Here is a 17,160-nt window from a genome sequence, read left to right as displayed (position 1 = left end):
TAATTTAAACTTATTTCCCTATTATTCAAAGAATATTTTCAAGAGATTGCTAGAAGTTAGATTCCCTTCTGTAACATCTCCAAGCTAGAGAAGTGCCAGTCAAGTTCTAGACCATGAAAACAACTCCCAGTTAATTTAACCTTAAAAGAATGGGGTTACTCCCATACCAAGCCTTTCGTGAGAAAAATGAATTCATGGTTTCATGTTCATGCGAGTGATCCCAGCTTTTAGAACTCTTTCCATTGATCCCCCAAACCAATTCATGATTCTCTTCCAGCAAGGTGACTCCTATTGCCCTACCATGTTCACCCAACCCACAAAACTAACATAGGTTCCTGGCAGGAGGCTACAGAATCCTTTCTTTCCCATTTCTCACAACTTTGAGAGGTAGTTGTTAGTTCAAACTTGGTAACTTGTCATCTTGGATTAGAGACAGATTTTAATCATAAAAAACGAAGCCTAAGTGAAAGCTGCTTAGCTGAGAGTACGAAGAAATTCAAAATGAAATTAAGTAGGTAACAAAGAAAAACCTTTAAACAATTAAGAGATGCATCAGCACTATGTTTGCGTTCTTCCTCCAGATGTCCTTTTCTCACCCCCATGCTAAACAACGGGAATTAAGGCTTTAAAAATAACTGGGTGACGGTATACCTAGTTAGCATACTCCACTAGTAAAGTATCTCCACTGACACCACATGAAACTTGTTTCAATATAGTGTTCTTACAGGTGAAAAAGCACTATAGGAAGATGCTAAATCAAATGCTATGGGCATAATACACTCACAGTGTTACAATATCAACTACAAATAGGGGCGCATCTTAAAGACAACAGTACGTAAACAACTGCACATGTATTTGCAAGTTCTTACCTGCTGTCTGCCAAGCAGTACTACTAACATCACACACAGTAAGCAAATATATGACTTGTGCCTTGTCTGAAGACTTTTTCCTTGAACAGACATCATGGAAAAAAAAAGGGTTCTGGAAAATTTCCTCACAGAGAAGAACAAACTTCTGGCCAATACACATACATTACCAAAGTCAATTTCCTTCCACGTAAGGGCTGAACTCTTACAATATTGTCCAAAACATGTCATTTAAGTTAAGTTTAATATAGCATGAATGTAAGTATCTCAATATCATGCATGTATCAAAAGTCTTCACCTAACAACCTATTTAAAGTGTAGAAATTCCCCAAAACATTTTAAATTTCTATAAGCAACAAAGATTTTTAAGTAGTTGGATATATCTGAAAGATAACACATTAAGGGATACGTTCTATGCAGTCATACGTTAAATTTCTGGAGAGTAAGCCTGAAAAGACGACCATGCACGGAGGTGTCTTCTCCTGCTTGCTAGAAGGTATTATTAGAACAAATATAAAATGAAGAGATTCTGTTAAATATGGAAGTATATGATATTAACCAACTTACTTTGCTTCATCTTCTGCAAGTCACTAACTCTGCTCTTTGGAAGTTTTATCTGGTCTGTTTTAATTTTGTGTTCTTTCTGATTTTCCATATTTTCTTCAAAATTTAAGTGCTGAAGAGAATTTGGAGGTATCTGCTTCACAGTATCAACATTTCCATCACTGTCAGTGTGCAAACCTACAGAATGAAGAAGCGCGTTTAGTTTTTATAGGGCTCCAAAAGAAGTTTACAATGCTACTGCAAAAAGATAATTCATTACATTTTAATGAGTAATCAGTCCTCTGTTACCTTGTCAATAGATTTTCAGGATAGATGTGTTTGATCAAGCCTTGACCAGTAACATGTTTATGCATTTTTTCAACAGCTTTTTTTTTTTTTTCTTTTTTAAAGTCAAAAAATCTACCAAGCAACGTTTAGAAGTTATTGTTTCAAGAGCTATGATTTCAGCCAAGGTTGCAACATGTCACAGAAGTTAAATTAAAATAAAAATCAGAATCACAGAACTACATAACTAAGGAATACTGAAAATCCTGGTCCCCTTGACACGAATGCCAACATTCTTTTGATAAACTCTTTCTAGAGAGAAAGTAAGCGTTTCACATGCTATCTGTCATGTTTTTTCATCGAGAAAAGTCAGAATGAAGGACTACTTCAGAACAACAATAATGAAATATTTTAAAGCCTTGAAGTTACTTTAGAAATAATAAACTTTCTTTAAATGCATATACCAACTTTGAACCCATTAATTTTGACATTTTAAGCCAATTGAACGGCCACTACAAAAGGAAAGAAGTTAAGAAGTATTTCTATTGCCTTTTTCAAAAGAACCAATAACGGGCATAACTTATAAATAATTTGAAGCTGTTTGGTCATGTCACAAATAGCAGATCCTTAAGTTATATTTAGAGTTTTTAGGCAGGACAGTATTTGAACACGCTGCTTGAAGTACAATACAGATATAACCTAATGTTTTTTTGACATTAAAGTCACTTGATCCAAGAGCAGTAAAATTAAGTATATTTTCTATGGATTTGCAAACTTCACTTTCTAACTGCCATTCCTCCAACCCCTTTCACTGCAGTACTTTTAGTTCTCTCATGCCTAAACCTCCCCCACATCATCCTCAAGCTAGCTGTTCAGAGGAACAGGAGGACACTAAGCAAGTGATGGTACTGCTGTTCATTCTCTGAGCATAAATGGCAACCAATAGATCAACAATCATCTCTTGAGATTATGCAGCAACCCTGTCTATAGGGGGGACACTAGTTTTAATTCTTCACCTCTATCCAGCGGAGAAATTTTGAAGCCCTCACCTTTGAAGTTTCCAACTGTCAAATTTGGCTGAAATTGGTCTAAAGGCTCAGGAATTATTGGCAGTGGGGGGGGGGGGAAGGGGGCAGGGAATAGAGAGATAGCATATCACATAAATCTCAGTGCCTCAGGAGGCCAGACTAAGAACACACTCAATCTTGTATGTTGCAGAAATAAATTGTTTTTCTTTTTATAACTGCATCAAACAAGAAAAGGGGATCAGCCACTTGCACCTAACATTTATGATGTGGTAGCAGATATCAGCTGATAAGTTTCCTACAGGATACTGACACATCATCTGCTAATAAGATTTTTACCTGGAGCCAGATTTGGAGCATGGGGCTGTTCAGTCGGCAGATTCATAACAGGTTGACGACCTTCACTTTGAAGAGCTGAAATAAGTGGCTTCTTTAAAGCTAAAATAAAATTCATTGACAAAAGCCTTAATGTGAAACAAATAGCCACTATATACTGGGCCTTCCTCTGACTATCTTGTCTTTTCCTTTTCTTCTTTTTTGTTTTTCCTGGTTTTAATCATAGATTAAAATATAAAATACAAGATTTCTGGAAAAGATATCAGAAGCGCTGAAGCACTCAACATTTTTGAGAATTATCACTTCTAACAAATAAATATAGTAAATATTATCAGACTTTACACCCCACTTGAATTTTTTTTTTTTTTTTTTTTTTTTTTTACTATAAACAGATTTTAAACCTTTGCGTTCACTGTGAAACGCCTTGGTATTCAAACAGGACGTAAGCGCCACCAAGCACCCAAATAAGAAAATATTAGAATATTTCTTCTAACCAGTGGGAGTATCTTCAGCTTTAGCAGGGTCATTATCTTCTATTCCAGGCATGCCTGCATCTCCTCCCAATTTGATTTTCTCTGTAAAACAAGAATAGGATATTCTTCCTTACTCATCTTTTCCAGTTTTAAGAGGGAATTTACTCCTGTGGAAGGCTCCAAGAACAGGAAAAAAGAAGTCCTTCATCCACAGAACATGTACCATATTAGTAACACAACTGCAAGACTCCTTATATTGTTCTATCAAAGTGCCTGAAGGCTGCCTTAGAGCAGTGATCCTGAACTAAGGTTATGCAATCTTCAGAAAAGGACAGGAAACAGATGTACTGCTGATGGGAGCAGAGTAGGAAATGCTTGCTGGAAGAACCTGACTGGAACAGACACTGAACTGATATGGAAAGGCTGATATAAAAGGCTGAACTGATATAAAAAGGCAAAAAGGCTGGTTCAGTAGCACAAAAAGCAGAAGCAAAGGGAACCCATCTGACTTTCAGGGCAGGCCTAGAGCCAGGGAACAATCATAATAGTTACTCACTGAGATATTCCAGCATAGCTCCTGACAACCAAAGGTTCCTACTGTTCCTGCTCAGTTGCCCGTTTAGACTTCTCATAGTGGTTTCAACACTCCTGAGCACCAGGCACCTTCTTTGTGCAGGTTACAGCTCTCCAGAACCATGCCCTTTCCCTAGCTCACCTCAAGATAGCATCTTACAGAGAGCAGGGAAACACTCCCCAGTTCAAATTGGCCAGACAAGAAAGGAGATGTGAAATGAACCAAGAAAGAAGACACAAAATCGTGCAAGCGACGGCTTTCGTAAACAGACAAAGAGAAAGGACAAGCCAATCTCTGGATTCCTATAAACTCTAACTTAGTACAGTCAAATGTGGCTAATCAAGTTACCTGAGGCAAATGATTCATTGTTCTACTTTAAAGACGCTCTATGATAGCAATGGATATAACACAATTGGCCCATATCTATCAGAAGTGACCAAAAAAATACCTTTGCCATCTACAACATGATCTGAAGGCTCTTCATTCTTTATTGTGTTTTTATCTTCTGTCTCTGGAACGGTCTTAGATACTGCTTGGTCATCATCATTGAGACTTACTACTTCAGTGCCTTTACTGGACTGAATTTTCTGTGTGGCCTGTTAGAACAAATTAATTCAGAAACAATATTAAAGTCAGCCCTGAAAGTTAAAATACAAAACCCCTCAGCTTTAAAATTACTTTAGGAAAGCAAAATTGCATTTATGAACTAGATGATCGCCAGAGCGATAACAGCAGAAGTCCTCTACATGCAAGCCTCAGTCCTGACTATGGACACTTGTCACTAAACAGAAGACTTAAAATACTGTACAGTGGTATGATGTTTTCACTGGCATATGAAGGACAGCAGAACCACTCATAATTTGTCAATAACACTAGAGCTATTCCAAAAGAATGCCGAGGAAACCATTACCATACCACAAGACATTAGTTTTATTGCAACAGAACATACAGGAGAACCTTGGAAAGTTTATTTTTTAGGCACTACATTTGCTAGTGTTCTGCCTCTAACAGGAAGCTACCACACACACGTAATCTGTGAACAAACATAATTAACACAGAGGGAATTACCATGGGAAAAAGCGTTAAGGCCAACTCAGCTCAAATATATGACAATCAGGTTAAGATATCATTGGCTTTATGCCTCAGACCAGGGAGACTTCTACAAACATGTCTAGATTTTTGATTTGAAATATCTGTAAACAGACACTGAACAAGGAAATGAAATTTTCACCAGAAGTGGGTTATCTTTTCATCTGTTTGTAGAAAAGAGGCCCATATTCTACTGACAGCTTGCACAGTATAATTACACACTTGATACCATTCAAACACCATGGTTATTTGAATCACATTAGCACCCAGAAGCCTCAAAGATCAGGTTCCCCTTTGCAATAACCTACATAAGATTGTAAGAACATAGAACCTACCCTGGAGAGCTATAAAGTAATATCCATTTTACAGAGGAGACACTGAAATCCTGAGCACTGATGTCATGCAGGAAGGCTGTAGCAGAACAAAGAATTAAGTCTGATCTTCAAGGCTCAGTTCAACAACTGAACAAAACAGGCAGATGGTCTTAAACTAATATCCATTTAGGGCTGCTCAGTGCAACATTTACCCAAAAGTTAGAGGAGAAATGTCCAGGCCCTCCACATAACAGTTGAGTCAACTAGCAGGCAAACCTGGGGCTCCTCTAATCCGACAAAGAAGTTTAGCCATGTATTACCTTTTGTTCCCGTATAACTTGGTCCAGTAATTTCTTTATATTTTCTTCATGTTGCAGTCTCATTTCCTTGATCTGCTGCCCACACTGCAGACTTAATTAGAAACACATTATCAGTCACATTTGAGTTGTTATATCAGTTTTCGCATAAATGAAAAAAAAAAAAAAAAAAAAAGTAGTTCACAGAAAGCCAAGCCTGAGAGATAACTAGAATAGTCTGGCCAAAAATCCATGCTTTGGAATGAGAGTGGAAATGGACAGAATACAGAAGAAAAAGAGGACTGGAAAAAGATAGGGACAGAGCAGAAATACAGTAAAATAAACAGAAGAGTCCTGAAAACTCATCCTCCAAAACCTGAAAAGCAACTGAAAATTCAATCTCCTGTCGTCAGCATACATTAATTCCACTTGGAATCCATAGAATCATCTGCTATGGCTGTCAACACAGAAGATGTACAACCACTGCTACCAGTTACTGCTGCCAACTCAAATAACAAGATCTGAATCACACAGCTAAATGTCCCAAGTTTTCTCCCAAGCCACATAGAGATCGACCAAATTAAACAAAATTCCCCTGCCCCCCACAAACACTCAACATAGCAAATACCAAAAAAAAAAAAAAAATTTTCACATACAAGTTTTAAACATTTTCTCAGTGTTAACCTCTCTCATTCCTTAAGGCTTCAGAAGCAGTTGTTCTCCCTACTTCTCCATTATAAGGCTAAAAGGCTGAAATTAACTGGAAATTTCAATTATGTAAAATGTTTTCACCTCCAGTTCAATAAAATACATTCCTAGGAAAAAGCGATGAACAATACCCTGTGGCTTACAGAACTGTGGAGATTAAATTGAACTCTTCCACTTATCAGTTCCTGTTAACCGACATCTCCATGTCATTAGAAATTCATTTTGACTTAAAATTACCCAATGCTGAGCAACTAGGATAAGCCAGATTTTCCAGAGCTAACTCAACTAGGGGTGGGGGGGAAGAAGATAACACCAAAAAAAATGGAACCTTAAAATGAAACAGCCAGGTAAAGTTGCTGTTTCATCACCAGCAGGGTACACTCAAGCCTGAAGATTAACAGAACTACGATTCATTTGTGTGCGTGCGTTTATAAATATAGACTTGCGTTACACACAAGCAAACCTACAGTTACTAACATCTCTAAAGACATACCTATCATATTCCAATCTCCTTGTAAGGTAAGTATTGTTTTTCTTGTATTCATGAAGCTGATCTTCCTGACGAATGAATTCCTGTCGTAATTCTGCTAGTTGTTCTAGATCAAAACACAAAATCAACACATGCACCATGGGACATTTCTTTTTATATGCATACAACTTTCAATATTGCCATATAAGTTATAAGTTAATGTGAGAAGTTTGTTTTTTGGGTTGTTTTTTAGCATGATAGGCCACATAGCATCAGAAGACTTGTTTGTTAATTTGGTAACCCAGAAACGTCATCTGGCATGCATGAGTAAATTGGCATGTTTTTCAAATCGGTTTAAGACTCTCTAAAATATATGTAGAAGAAATAACAAAAACACCAAAAAAGTAAAACCTCCCTTACCTTTTTTCACTCAGAAAACTTATACAGTGCTATTCCAACTATTTCTTGGAAATCTCTATGATTTCCTGAAAAATTCTATTATTCTGAGTTATCACTAGGTTATTTTAGGCATGATGGTCAAGTACTCTTCTTCTAGAATAAGCATACAAAAAAGGTACTTCACACTATCCATAAAAATACTTAATATGCTCTTCCTGTCTTCACAGGTACTTGTTCTAGAAGTTCTCTCTCTTCTCTTCAGGCTACAGATATTTGTTAAGCTCCCTACTATTTTAAGTTGAAACTATATAAATATAGGTAGAAATGTAAAGTATCTTATCTGCAGGCATGTACAAATTTTGGCAACAGTTGTTTCAGGACTCTCTGAAAACCTACACGTGAAAACACAGGGACACGATTACAATGCCTGTAAAGTACAGCAGAGTCCTTTTCTAAGCTGACATTAAGTATCACAATATCACTGATCCAAACCATACTGAAGTGTATATTACTTTGATCATGAAAACGATCCTAATATCTTGGAAGTCAGCAGCGTCAGAACGCATGTTCTTTCTGCAGAGAATAAAGTCTACGAAAGCCAACCCTACGCTTACCCAGGCTAGATAATAAACAAAGGTCACGGAACTTCAGATTATGCGATGCTCCAGCACTGCTTGATCTTTCATTTAAAATGTGTTCTGCAGTACCTAGGCAGTTATAAAACATGCAACTTTATAATCCTCCAAATCACAGTTTGGCCATAAATCCCTTACCCTTTAAACGATGTATATCTGCCATTTGATACGATATGTTGTTCTGCAACTTAATCTGAAAAGAAAAAATAGTTATATAAATAACTATAGAAAGTCTTTAGCTGGTTAGGAAGTGTTCAGACCTGCAAAGACCTAGCTGCTCTTGAAATCATACTTTTCCCACTGTAAAGAAATAATGTATCTAAAGGAATATCAGACAGATCATAAAACATTCTGTACACATAGTTTATATTTAGTTATCTATAAGTGATATCAATGTAAACAGTATATTTAGCCATTGCTAACAAAGATTTAGATACATTTATTTCCAGGACATATTTCTATCAGAAAAGCAGATTTTGTCAAGACTAAAATAAACACACTGCATTCTGATATTGGAAATTCACTATCTTCTTCTGCAATGTCAAACATAAATGTATAAACAGCATCATTAGCAAAAACAAATTTTTCACTAATGTATGTTGAAAGTAAATATTTAATTTGATGTTACATAACATTCATAACAGAAATTATACTTTTAAGAGACAATGCGACACCAATAGACTTCCACAAGAGTGTTTAATTTGATATTTTTAGTAAGGAAAAAAATAGTATTTACAATAAATAAAAAGCGCATACACAGAAAGTGATCAAGTAAAGATATCTTGTCTTGTTCTTACACAAAGTAAAAACGTAAAGAGAAAAAAAGCATCAGAAATGAGGAGAAAGATGTGAACGTAGAAGATAGTGAGAACAGGTGGAAAAGCCCACAGCCATAATCAGGCAACACTGATGTTTATCTTTTTTGTTGATTCATGATTGAGATGAGAGCAACTGTCCTGTGGTACTAAAACACTGTTGTCATTCTGGATTACAAAGTCAGAATTACCTCTCAGAGAGGTAAAGACAACATCTAAAGACTGCATCTAATCTGATCTTCACTTAATTAACCAAAAAAAGCAAAATGAATAACCCACAAGGCATCGCAGGTATAAATATTCTCACAAACAGCTTTGGTATCATTTAAAAGCCAGGTATCTCTGCCTCTTAAGAACCTCTGTATTTCCTATTTTAAAACCATGTATGAGCACATGTACTCTGAAGCAGGGGAGGGGGAAGCATTCACACAGGCTATTTCAATTCTTGCACAGATTCTGAAGCTTAATGTCTGAATCCGTTACTTACCTTTCCTGTAAAAGAAGATATATGCCCTTACTTTCTTTAGAAAAGACTTCTAGCATCCCTTTTATCAAATAAATAACTTCAAAAATGTTTCTTGTTTTGTTTTTTGTGTGGGTTTTTAAAAATAAAAAAAAAAAAAAAGAGAGAGAGGCACTCAGTTCTTGATCATACAATTCAATTTGTCCCGTATGTGTTCAGGCATGTAAAACTTTAGGAAATATAACTATGCAAGAACTGCTGAAATCGTGATTTTCTGAAGAACATTGTGTACACCAAGGCACGTATCCAACAGCTCCAGTCGCATAATAGAGGCTCCTTATGAAACAGAGTGCTACATCAAGAGTTTTGTTTGAGCCAGACTGCAATATCCTGGCTCATCCCTAGCAGCAACGCATACATGGGGAGCGCTGGCAACAAACCATTCTCCCATGTCAGAGAACAAAAGCCAAAGTATTTATCTAGAGGGCTGAGAGGCATCACCAGTTATGGCTCTGATACGTAGGGGGAATAAACAGCCAAACCCATCTACTTAACATTTTTTCCCCAAAAATCACAAGAAAGAAATGGCAGATGATGCAATCTCTTGGTAACCTGAGAATACTGACCATATTGCTCTGAAATATGATACAAAACATAAGTACTCAATAGGGACACTTGAGGAGTCATCTCAGCATTTCAAAGCCATGCACTTGAGGACCAGTTAAATATATTCTTAGTACATATAGCAATCAAAACATTAAAATGTACTAGTTACAGGATTGACAAAAACCAACATTCAGTTAAGTGAAAACCTGTTTTGTGCTTCCTGTGTTTTTAAAAAAAAAATACAAGGCTACCCTGTGGTGAAGGCTTTACATAGAACTAAAATATAATCTCCAATCCTTTCTATAACAAAAGCGTCCATTTTGCAAGCTCTTCTTTTAATCTCTTCCTCTGCTGGACACCAGGATATAGCAATGGATACAAAGAGTCATTTGTTGAGTGTTAATGAAAAAATATTTTTTCCCTGTGTCCGGGAAAATATAGAAGCAGGTGCATTAAACAGAAAAATGTGAAACAATGGCAGTAATTACCATTTTTACCCATCTTCCTCTCCAATACAATTCTTCTGAAAGTCAGTTAATGTATACCTCCCAGAACCTAAGATATCTGCAAATAAAGGAGATCATGTGAAGCAGTGAGTTCTTCTGTTTTCAAACCTTTACGTATCAGAATCCCTAATGCAGAAAACCTTGTTTCTTCCTTGCTTCTGCTCAACCTATGAAACATTTGACTTGTAAAAGGTTTGCTGGTGGGACGTGCTTGTTCTATTAACAGGAATATGATTATCAGTCTTATCGCAATCTTTAATTTTGGAGATTTTGTGCGTCAGAAAAGTGACAGCATTCATAGCCAAAACAGCTTAGCTGACAGTAAATGTCCCTAATCTGAGGGACAGAAAGAGAAGAAACTTCTTATGATTCATGGGATCTGTTCCACCTACACTCACAAAAAAACCCGTGGATCAAGTCCAGTTCTTTCATATGTGTCCTCCTTGTATCTAGACTTATTTGTTCTCCTCTTCTTTGTCAGTGGCTTCCCAGGTCTTCTCCAAACCAGTTGGGAAATATTTAAAAAAAAAAAAAAAGAAAAAAGAAAAAAGACAAAAAAACTCTACAGCCCTGTAAGATCTACTCCAGAAAAAGAAACATTAAAAATCCTGTAGTTGCTAGTGCTATGTATACGCAAGGCAGTACTTCCAGCGCTATATGAATCGCAATAGTCTTGTCATATAATAAAAGGCAACGTTAAGAAAAGGAAGTTACAAACACCCTGGAGATTATCTATACCTACAGCAGGATAGAATAGGGATTGTCTTGCTTCCCAATTAAAGACTGCATAAGTGAAACTCTAAACATCCACCCATATTTCACTGAGTCATTTCTTTCTCTAGCAAGAACACCCTCAGAAACCCCTGTCAGAGCAGCACAAGCAGGTGTCCATACTCCTCTGTGCAGCTTAAGGCACCTATCCACTCCAAGTACATTGCTATAGCGGATTCTGGAAAAGCAAGTGAAAGCTGTTTAAGAGTCCTTTTGCAGAAAGGTCTATATTCCACAATCTTTCTGCTATTATTTGTGAATCACCTCTTTCAGAGCAGCCAGTGTTATTATCGAGCAGTTAGTAGAGTCTTGGAGATGAAGTGTTGCTCCACATTGTGACGTTGATAATCAAGAGCATGCAACAAAATAGGAAGAGACATTCAACATCACCACTGCAAAGCTACAGCTTTGCAAACTGAAAAGCTATCAAGGAGGTTTGGCCACAAAGGTACTATAAAGGAACACAAGCTGCTTCCAAGGACATTTCACTAAACAGTTTCAACGTATGAAGCACCATTTCTAAGCATCAGCTAAGGGAACAAGGCTGTATTACACACCTGGCATAGCAAGTAACAGTTGCAGAAATAGGCATGCTCCTGAGATCTGCAACAGCAAATACCAAGATATGAACCCCTACACACTGGGTGGTTGCCATCTGGAAGCCTTCCACCCTAAATTCCTGCCATTCAATCATTTTAAGCTTATTGCAAAGGGATGCGGGAAGCCATGGAAGAAAAAGGTGTCCTTACTGTGTGCTGCAAAAAGCATGAAACGCTCAGGAAACTACTGATAACGCTGCATGCACGACTTCCCCAAGCACTGGTGCAATCACTATTCTTGTTTGCCTCTCAAGGACAGGTGCTCCAAAAGAGAAGTACTCTTCTATTTTGTTCCAATACCCAGTGGACCATCACAAGCTCATCAAGATTAGCACAGGGTGAGAGGAAGAGAGAGTTTCCAAGAACTCATGCCTCTGATAGAAAGAGGCAGATCTATTCTTGCGTTTTCCCACTATGGATGTTAGCAAAAGGCTGTATGAGATCAGAAATGGCCAATTACTGAAAAGCACGTGCTGTCAAAGCTCCTATTTTTCCCCACCATCTCTCCTTTGGCAAACATTCATGGCCTGCATTTTTTCCCTATCCATTTAAGTAGTTTCCTAGTTCCAAGAAGGCTCTTCTCTTCCCAACCCTAGTCGTACTCTCCCCTTCTTTTCTTCTGGGTTCTTTAGAAGAGCCCTTTCTTTGTCAGAGGTTCACCTTAACCTCTCAAGATCTTTTACATCAGCGAGTATCTCTCCCTCTGAGATCTGCCAGACCTGATGGGCCTAAAGGTCTCACGTAAAGAACTGCTCAAAAAAGAGTTACAATCATTTGTTTTCCAGCTTTCAGTGTAGCAAAATAATTTTTTCCCCTGCCATTTAAGGGGGTCATTCTTATTGCAGGCTTGAGAGAAACCGAGTAGTTTTCTACTTTTCTTCATTGCACCTTAGCACTATCATACAAAGAGACCTCTTAGCTTCCATATGCTGCCAGCAGCAGGTGCTGTCTAATTGCAGTTCAATACATACCAGTTTACACTTTAATAAATACTAGAGTCTGCAGCAAGGGTTTTCACCAGACACTACGTCAGTTGACTACATTTACAGTTGTAAGAGCTGTCACAAGAGTAAATAATATTCTGGTGCAGTGTGACTGGCTTGTAAAGCATGTGATGGGAGGGAGGAGAGAGATAAGGGTTTGGGCATGGCTATAGATCTCACTGAACTAGGAGGAAGCTGCCTGCAGAAATTCAAGTTGTCTTAACATTGGAAGATGCATCCTTGATGTGCTTGACCACAAGGCAAAGAATCCCTTATGAGGACTAAGGAGCATAAAGTAGAACAGACACAACAATAGTTACCAGAGTATCATCTTTCAAATGAGTTTGCTATGAAATAAAAACCTAGCTTTGTTGTCATCACTTGGTACCCTGGGAATTATCAGTGTTGGTTCCTTATTATAGTTCCCGCATTTCACAGATGGACTGGTTGGTATAAAATAGTTTTTTCAAAAACCATCCTTGTTAAATTCTGTTCTGAGGGGGGAAAAAACGCATCAGTCAAAATAATCCTTTTTTGGTCAAACACTTTAAGCATACTTTGCGCCTTTTTTTTTTTTAAAAAGTCTGTTGACTGCTTTACTCCCAAAGGCATTCCCCCCCCCCCCTTTTTTAAATTTAGGATTGCTGTGACTGAGAACATGAAAGCAGCTCACAGAGGATGAAAAGAGAAATGGACAGTAACTGGCTATTGAAAAAAATACTGCTCTCCTTACCTATGGAGACACACTCAACATTTTGAGCACCTGGAAAGAAGAGATCATATTTAGAAGCTACTAGCTCATGTGACTTGAAATGGCAGCTTCTGGAACAATGAATGAAAATACAGCGCATACACTAAAGTATGCATCATATTTACAATAAAAATAATTACTGAGGTTTACTGGTCTCATCTCTCTCCCACCTCTCTCCTTGCAAAATGCCAGGAGTCTGGAAGCGTTCACAGACCAAGCAGGTTCATGGAGAACACAGCGTTCAGCGTGAACATTCAGCCCTTCAGCATCTCAGTTCATATCATACGCGTCGAAGAGGGCCCTGGCTTCCAGTAACTCCTGTTACAAACCCTGATTTAGCACTTACACTTTGTCTCTGTTAAGGAGCAGGATGAATTTTTTTCGCTGCAGGACATGAGGCTCTTATGCTGGAGATGAGTGATTTAGGTAGTATCCTATTTTTGTTTGGTTTGCTGTCTTTAAACACTCCATGTAACATCGTTTTACTGCTCGTATTTTCCCAAATAAATCCTACTGAGAGCACGAACACTGCTAGCAGAAGAAAAGAATTCACTATAATATGTAAGACTGCATTTTAATAATCACAGTAATGGATCTGTGCACTACCAGATGATTCAGAAATACAAACTTGATCCTAATCAGACACAATATTCAATTCTGTCAGAGAGGCCAAAAAAAGAGTCCAAGTTCACAATGACTTTATGCCTGTAGGAGAAGGACAAGTGATGTCTGAGCTGGTATAAAATCCGGTGATATAAGTTTAACCTGCTGAAGTTTTGTTTTTGAAAAAATGTAAACAAAAGAGTTTACACCAGATGAAGCTGCATTCTATGTATTCAGTATTGTTGACAGAGTATTAAGGGATCTAAATCCAGACTTATTATGCCACTGAATCACAAACTCAATCTTCCACTACAGAAAAGCCTTAAAAGCAGATATGGCCTTTATGCATTTACAGTAAAATGAAATTATTTAGGGTACGTTAATAACTGAAAGATTTGGATAAACTGTTGCCTTTAAAAGACCATCTTGGAAGAAGGTCTATGAAGCACAAGAGCTTCATGCACCTATCAATACCTTATTCAGGACCCGGACGTTTTCACATACACTCTACGTGAAAAATAAACACGTCTTAATGTGATTCTTTCCATTCAAAGGAGTTGACATTCTCATCACAGGCAAAACTTAGAAACCATATGAACAGAAAATTGATTTGTAATTTCACTACAGGAACCTTATTATTGCTGTTTTATCCTCAAACTTAAGTTTCACAGAGGTTATAAAGATTCATTATCACTTTGTAAACTTGGTTACACGGGGATTTAGAATTAAAAAAATACTATGAAAGACAAATTCATTACAGAATACCTGCATCTACAGAGCTAGTGAGTTGAAAATAAGAACAGAACACAGCTAAGTACCTATAAAAAAAAAATGCAATCATTGAATGTTTAAGTTAAGAATAGGTAAAGCCTACTTAAACCACTGAAACCAATTCCCATAAACCCTTTCAAGTTTCTATTTCCCCCTGCAGAACATTACAGATTTCCAAAAATACAAGTTTATTCCATTAAATCAAGCCTTACTATGTAACGCAGTCATTATAGCTTATCTGAACATCACCAGTATAGTTTTATACCTATCAGTTACAATAACGTATGAACAATTCATTCCTCTATGAACACAGGCTAAACATTACATATCTAATCAGGATTTTTGCATATTATTCCAAGCTCTAAGGAATCATTTGTCAGAGAAAAAAAAAGTTCGCTGAACACACAAATGGCTTAATTTTAATGCTTTAGTAGGAAAGAAGACATAGTAGTTTTAGCCTGACTAGCAGGAGATAAGTTAAGAGATACCTCTCACTTGGATATGAAATAAGGCTGGGCTTAACAAACTCCTCTGCATAAGTAACAACTGACGGGTGCAATTTAACCAGTTCAGCCAAACTCCACTTTAAAAAAAAAGTATGTATTTTGTTTGGCGATTAAATATATTTTCGTGTAGCACTCATGTGTGATATGAAATGGCCAGAACAAACTCAGCCAGTTTTAAGCCTGATAGAGTGATATTTCCCTAAGTTCTACTGTGAAAAACAGTCAATCAGATAGTGGAATTATGAACTGCACACAAATAACATATACATATAGCATACACAATAACATACAAGAGAGGACTTGCCCTCGATCTAGCACAGGCTTAACGGCTATATAAAAAGGTGCCTGCAATTACCATGAAAGCAGAACAATGAAAGTTGATGCATTCACTCCTTTTCCCTTCCCCAACAAAAGACACAACGCTTCACACAAATGGGCAAGCAGAATTTTGTGCTAGCTTCAGGTGTCGCTTTTACTACCTATGAAGAGAGAAGTTATACCAGCAGCAAGAATTTATTTCAAGTGTATTTCAGGTGCGTAAGAACCAGCCTTACCCTGCTAAACAAAACATTTTGCAAGACACGGGGAAAAGGTGTTCAGAGACGCTACACCTGAACGTTTTGTTTCTTTTTCCTTCAAACCAAGCAAAAAAAAAAAAAAAGCTCTCTAATTTTAAAGGGGTGGGCAGCTTTTTTGATTAGCTCCAAAATATCCAAAGAAAAAAAAAAGAAAAATCACACTCAGGAAACGAGGAAAGCTCAAGAAAAAAAGAATTTAAAACCAGGCAACCCAAAACAGCGAGCACCCAACGTTTTCCTTGTTGGCAGGACACACGCTGTACCTGCTAAACGCGTTCAGCTCTTCTCCGGAAGGCATGCAGGCATCTGAACGCATCGCCCGTTTCCCAACGGCGACCGCCGCGAAGCCCTTCAGGGGCTTATTCCCCCCCTCAGGTAGCGGATGCTGCGGGGCACCTGCCCGCGGCGAGGAGCGCGCAAGCTGCGCCCCCCGGACACAGACGGGAGCGCCCAGGGGGACCCCCCCGGCCCGGGTTGGGGGGGGGAGAGGGGCCCCCCCCACAGCCTCACCTTGCTCTCCTCGCACTTCTTCGCCTGGCCCTCCCTGGCCTGCAGCTGGCTGCTCAGGTGGCTGTAATCGGCCTCCTTCTGCTCCAGCTGCTTCCTGTGGGAGTCCACCTTGCCCAGGAGGTCGGCGTTCCTCTTCTCCAGGCGCCCGCGGGCCACCTCCGTGCGCTTGGCCTGGCTCTGCAGCTCCGCCACCTCCTCCTGCAGCAGGGCCTGGCGCGACGAGGCGTTCCAGCAGTTGAAGGCGAGGATGGCGATCACCGCCAGCAGCGCCACGAAGAGCAAGGAAGGCAGACGGCCGCCCCTCCGGTTGGCCCCGAAGCCCACCATGGGGGAGGCCGCGGGGCGGGGGGGGGGGGGTTCACCCGCTCGCCGCCTCCGCCCGCGCCCCGCAGGGCAGAAGCAGGGACAGGGGACGAGGAGGGCTGCTGGGGGGGGGGGGGGGCGCTGCCTGAGGGGGGCCGGAGGGCGCCGGCTCGCTGAGGCGGGGCGGCTGCTCCGGGGGAAGATGGAGGGGGGGGAGAGCGCTGCGGAGCGGCGGAGGGGAGCGGGAAGCGAAGGGCACTGCGGACGGGGAGGGGGGGGTCGGCGCCGGGGGGCAGGGCTGTGCCCGCGCTGCCGGGGCCGGCCCAGGCGCCGCTCCCGCCCAGCGGGGAGGGACAGGCCGCAAGCGCCGCGCTGGCCCCGCC

General features: G+C 39.4%; 1 protein-coding gene and 1 long non-coding RNA gene across 6 annotated transcripts in view; one reads left to right on the top strand and one right to left on the bottom strand.

Annotated features, from left to right (window-relative positions):
* The window catches only part of LOC138068854 (uncharacterized), a 25,974-nt gene extending 23,822 nt beyond the window's left edge, over positions 1 to 2,152 (top strand). For both annotated transcript variants that reach the window (XR_011143668.1, XR_011143667.1), the window contains one exon: positions 1,795 to 2,152. This is a non-coding gene — a long non-coding RNA (uncharacterized lncRNA). The remainder of the gene's footprint in view (positions 1 to 1,794) is intronic.
* The window catches only part of GOLM2 (golgi membrane protein 2), a 27,752-nt gene extending 10,592 nt beyond the window's left edge, over positions 1 to 17,160 (bottom strand). For 2 of the 4 annotated variants that reach the window (XM_068958058.1, XM_068958060.1), the window contains exons 1-8: positions 16,475 to 17,160; positions 8,151 to 8,205; positions 7,003 to 7,105; positions 5,826 to 5,916; positions 4,551 to 4,698; positions 3,550 to 3,630; positions 3,059 to 3,157; positions 1,434 to 1,607 (exon numbers count right to left, since the gene is read on the bottom strand). In XM_068958058.1, coding sequence (XP_068814159.1) covers positions 1,434 to 1,607; positions 3,059 to 3,157; positions 3,550 to 3,630; positions 4,551 to 4,698; positions 5,826 to 5,916; positions 7,003 to 7,105; positions 8,151 to 8,205; positions 16,475 to 16,801 — 1,078 coding nt within the window. In that variant the 5' untranslated portion in view covers positions 16,802 to 17,160. The remainder of the gene's footprint in view (positions 1 to 1,433; positions 1,608 to 3,058; positions 3,158 to 3,549; positions 3,631 to 4,550; positions 4,699 to 5,825; positions 5,917 to 7,002; positions 7,106 to 8,150; positions 8,206 to 16,474) is intronic. The other 2 variants (XM_068958059.1, XM_068958061.1) reach the window with 1 other exon arrangement.

Source organism: Struthio camelus, chromosome 12 (genome assembly GCF_040807025.1).
Source record: "Struthio camelus isolate bStrCam1 chromosome 12, bStrCam1.hap1, whole genome shotgun sequence".
In the NCBI taxonomy this organism is placed as follows: domain Eukaryota; kingdom Metazoa; phylum Chordata; class Aves; order Struthioniformes; family Struthionidae; genus Struthio; species Struthio camelus.
Note: the sequence above shows the minus strand (reverse complement) of the source record. Positions and strands in the feature narration are given on the sequence as shown.